The sequence below is a fragment of the Lathyrus oleraceus genome, chromosome 1 (assembly GCF_024323335.1).
Source record: "Lathyrus oleraceus cultivar Zhongwan6 chromosome 1, CAAS_Psat_ZW6_1.0, whole genome shotgun sequence".
NCBI classification, from domain to species: Eukaryota; Viridiplantae; Streptophyta; class Magnoliopsida; order Fabales; family Fabaceae; genus Lathyrus; species Lathyrus oleraceus.
The window spans coordinates 74,791,273-74,796,483 of NC_066579.1; the positions used below are offsets into that span (position 1 = coordinate 74,791,273).

Genomic DNA, 5,211 nt, shown 5'->3' on the forward strand with positions numbered 1-5,211 from the left:
TATATATATATATATATATATATATATATATATATATATATATATATATATATATATATATATATATATATATATATATATATATATATATATATATATATATATATATATATATATATATATATATATATATATATATATATATATATATATATATTATATATATATATATATATATATATATATATATATATATATATATATATATATATATATATATATATATATATATATATATATATATATATATATATATATATATATATATATATATATATATTCATAAATTAATACGACGTCCCTACAATTTGAAATTCGTCCCTACAATTTGAAATTTCTGACTCCATCCCTGCTCCTAACCGTTAAGGAACCCGGTCATCCAATATCATGAGACGGCCTATGTATGCTGGTACGAGGCTCTGCATGACCATCTCGATCAATATTAAAAATAAATATTTCGGCTAAGTTAAGAAATCAAAAATGTAGAAAATGCTTTTCCCCAAAACCCTTAAAAAATCAACTTTTTTGAAAGATTATCGAAATAACATATATGTACTCAATTAAACTTTCGAGGAATAATTATTTTTTCCGACTTCTCCATGTTTTCTAGTTCTGTAGTATTTTCGTCTTCATTAGCTTGTCTTTCATCTTTTGTTTCGAAACAGTATATATGATATAGTTTTAGTTTAATTTAGTCATTATTTTTCGTTTTAGTTCAATTTATGTTTCGAAACAGTATATACACGTTCACTCTTGTTTAAGTCTAGTAAAGTTCAGTTATGTTCAGCTATCTATCTTATGGTAGAGACTCATCTGATAAAAGAAGCATTAAATGGATTAAAAAAAGAAGCAATTACACACTAATAAGAATCATAGTGGGTATACCTTATTATTGATGATGATTAAGATAATATGCGTACTCAGCTTCTAAATGTTCACTTCTTCATTTTTTTAAAAATGAGCTTAAACAACAATAACTAATTCTTATGATACAAATGCTAAAGTTGAAAGAAATTACGACCATAAATTTCCATAATACAAAAATGAGACTCCAAACACTGACTAGACTTATTATATAAATCGACTAAATATAACCATTATAAATTGTTCCATTGCATTAATTTCCAGACTTGTAAACAAAACTGAATGCAATAAACTCCAACCAACAAGTCTGTAAAATTCAGAACTTCCTCCTTTCTTTTGCACGTTTCCGAGAACTCTGGCCTCTGATCTTCCACTTTTCATTCCCAGCTGGTTGCCTCTGCTCTTCGATTTCTCGAACCTTACGCTTCCTACAAGAAACGTTGACATGAAGTAAAGTTAAGCTCGATAGAGTGTGATGTTTTTTAAATTCATGCAAGTAATAGACTGCATTGCATGCTCTTTCAAACTTAACCAGGAAAATATGTTTTCCAATGCCTATCCTACCTGTAAGCTGAATCTTTTTGATCAGCAAGCAACTCATCTGCAAACGTTTCTTTCCTTTCTTTCTTTGTTAATCTGCCTGAGAAGTAGTCCAGCGGAGAACCTACAACTGTTCCGATCTGATCATATATAAACGATGATAAAAAGTTACAGATGAATCACCCAGAAATCAAATTTTGATGGGACTTTCAACAACACTGAACTTGCCTGAAAGTATTTTGGAAGACTCTTTGATTTTGAATCACCCTTCTTGTAGTGCCGTTTTGGATCAATGGCATCCCTCAACTGTGAACATCAACCAATATATATGCATATTAAAGTGTAAATATCATATTTCCACATTCGAAGCCATAAAAAGTTGTGTGGTATGCACAATAAAAATAGATAGCTCAAGACAAATTGATGGATACATCGCAAACAAATATTGCATAAATGTCTACTATTATTTTAAAATGTTATTGAAGTGAACTAATGAACTATGGTCTTAACAATTCTCCCTAAACTCTCAGTGTACATCCATGAGCATTGTAGTTTATTTCACCGTCTCAGAAAAGTCACTACAAGGCTTCGATTCAAAGGTTGTCATCAATACTTTAACAAACATATAAATTCAGTTCATAAGTCGATGCTAATCATAATTTTTATTACGGAAAAACACAAGAGAAAAAGTCAGCTCAGTCAATCTTGAAAAACTTTAGATCACCAGCAAGAAGCATGAAATCACTACTATGAAAAGGACCATTTTAAGGCAACACAAACCTATATAGCATGTGAACTGGACTATACTTGACGTGAGAGATTAATTAGAAAACTTCCCTTCAAAAGAAAAACTACTCTCTTAAATCTAACTGATTTTTTAGTTTGTAAATACCAAATCTTTGCAGAAAAACAGTATCCTAAACTTGCTTTTCATTCTTTCTTATCATCTAGGATACTAGTGCATGTATATGTCATGCTTAGCAACTTAATATAAGCAAATATCATGTCATCATATTGAAAAATGAATATATTCCAGATCCACTTTGGAGGGGAGGGGGATAGAACATAATGTCCAAAAATCAATCACCTTTAGTAACTTCAGATTTCTCTGCAGCTCAGGGGTCATGGTTTGAGCAGGCATGTCAAACCTGGTAAAGATTTAAATATAATTAGATAACTCCCATTATGACTTCTAACCTAAACACACACATAGAGATCAAAGGAAATGTATAAATAAATATTCAACAAGAACCAAGTCTTATCCTTTCAAAACAAAGGATCAAACAAAAAAAGCAAGTCTCATCCTACTAAGTGTGGTCGGCTATATAGATCATATGCCAGATGCCATAGTGTTCTATCATTTAATAGAAAAGTGTTGGCTATTTCATTGTAAAACTAACATTCACTTTCTGTTAAACTAACAGAATTATAAACACAAATCTCTCTTATCCCAACTTTCAATATGAACAATTCTTAATCCCTTTATGGACAATAAATTTATAATTGATAAAAAAAACAACCCCTATCACTAAATGTTCAGTTAAGTAGTGTAGAAAATGATATAAACAACTAAACAAAAGATTACAACTTTAGTTGCATTAAGAAAAGGCAAAACTTGCTTTAGATCATACCATCTTTTTCCAGCAGTATCCTTAACTTGCTGTCTCAATAACTTATTTAATTTTCTGGGATCATTGGGAGGAACCAATAGCCCACTAACCAATTCGGAATTTGGTTTCCAAATAGTGCTACTTGGTGCCTTGTCTTGGAATTGGGCATGAGATGGATCATTTGTAGCCTTTGACAGAGATGGAAAAGGCAACTGTGGTTGCCATGAGAGGCCAACCACTGGCTTTTTCTCCGACATTCCTGAACCAAAATGAAATGCACAGTTAAATTTCAAAACAAAATGCATTAGGCCTGAAAAATTAAAACACAAGTTTAATAAAAAAAAACTCTTAATCAATTCAACATCAACAAGTCCTAAATTTAATCAAAACACCACTTCTCAAAATTCAAACTTAGAGTACTACTATTATATTAAGAATTAAGCTTCAAACTATTCTTCTTCTTCTTCTTCTTCAAACAAAGCAACCTTGCTTAACTTAAAGAAACAGATGCTACTAATAAAACAGAGGAAAATATTGATTTAGATAATTTGCACAGGAGGAAGAAGAAAAAGAAGAAGAAAGGTACCAGCGAAGACGAAGACGGCGGCGTGGGAGGTTGCACAGGTGGCGGCGACGATGACTTGTCCTTCGGATGGAATCGAACGCGAGAGAGGAGAAGAAGAACAGAGTCGAACGAACGCGAGAGAGGAATCCACTTCTTTAGCGTTTCCGGCAACCTTTTGTTTTCCGGCCAGTTGAGTTCGGGTGATTCCAATTTGTTGCTTCGATGGAGCTACCTAGTTGTATTGCTGTAGGGTTTAATTTTATTTGAAATTTAGGGTTTTGGTTGTTAAAGTGTTTTTTATTTAGTTAAGGGCGTTATTCTAGTGAAAAATCAATTAAATACCCTTATAATCCATAATTTAATCTTGAGATAAACAAAAATTTAACCAAAACCAAATTACTTAACACCGCCAAAACCTCACACACACACCCTTCAAACAATTTTATCATTATACTCCTGAATATATTTCAAAAACTTTTTGAAATTTACATATTATTATCGAAAATTTTGTCTGTATCAAAAATTTTGAAAATTTACGGTTCTTTATCGCAACCATGACACATGTGAAATTATAATTTCTAGAAAAAATATGAAATTTATGGTAGAGGTATATTGGAAATTACGAAATTTTCGTAAAATGTCACAATTTTTTAAAATTTTTAAAATTTTTGTAATATCAAAAATTTTAAAATTTTCGATGAGTTCGGAATTTCAAAAAACCTTAAGTTTTCGGTATTTTGCACAGAAACCTGCACAACTACTTTGTTAAAAAAATCACATATAATAGATACATATTTTTCACAAAAATTGTGTTACATACAAGATTACAAAACAAATTATGATGACTTCCTAACTTCATCTTTCCAGTGCCTAATTTGTCCTACATTTGCTGATTCGCATGCTTTTGCATCTTTAATACAGTTTTGTCTCCAACAGTTAGTGACGGGAGGCAATGGACAATCAGGTTTCAACTTTACCTGAACTCAATGATTATTGTTGACAAAACTAACAACAATCATTTTATGTCTGTTCATATACATATGTGGAGCTAATGTAAGAGGAAAAAGGTGTTAAGTCTCTTTGACAGAGAGATAAATACGATATTATATTTACAAGCAATAGGGTAACCCATATCAGGAATCGACATTCATTTATCAACACCCTGCACACCCAAGTACTCTACTCGTAACACATTCCTAACTGTAGCAACCATGTCATCGAACAAATTGGAAAACAGTTTAGGGTGTTGATGAACTTGAGTATCTAACTGCGTCCGAACCAACGACCATGACTCTTCGCCCCATCTAAGGAAAGTTGCAATAGCCTGAAAACCACAATTTTCATTGTCATTTGTGTCAACAATGTCATCAATGTATGGATGCAAGAAACAGGAATCTGAGACAAGTAAAGATGCCTCAAAGATGAAGTGAACGATTGACTTTGACCCGACAAACTTGACGGTTGACTTCCTGTTGGTTTCGTGCATGATCTCTTTGTAGTTTGACTCTCCTACGAACCGTCACTATACTCCCATTGTGAAGGATCATGATGCACATCACTCTTTTCACCATTTATACTCTCTTCACCCTATAATATTCAAAGTATTGAAATATTTCTTCAACTCTTCACACT

The 5,211-nt window shown here is 31.7% G+C and overlaps 1 protein-coding gene across 1 annotated transcript; it reads right to left on the reverse strand.

The window, feature by feature from the left end:
• Window positions 1-925: 925 nt before the first annotated feature.
• On the reverse strand, window positions 926-3,895 carry LOC127116489 (rRNA-processing protein fcf2). Its single transcript, XM_051047381.1, has 6 exons — window positions 3,601-3,895; window positions 3,036-3,273; window positions 2,492-2,552; window positions 1,633-1,710; window positions 1,429-1,544; window positions 926-1,292 (listed from the first exon to the last, which is right to left on the reverse strand). The coding sequence occupies exons 2-6, from the start codon at window positions 3,269-3,271 to the stop codon at window positions 1,181-1,183; spliced, it is 603 nt and encodes a 200-aa protein (XP_050903338.1). The 5' UTR covers window positions 3,272-3,273; window positions 3,601-3,895; the 3' UTR covers window positions 926-1,180.
• Window positions 3,896-5,211: the final 1,316 nt, after the last annotated feature.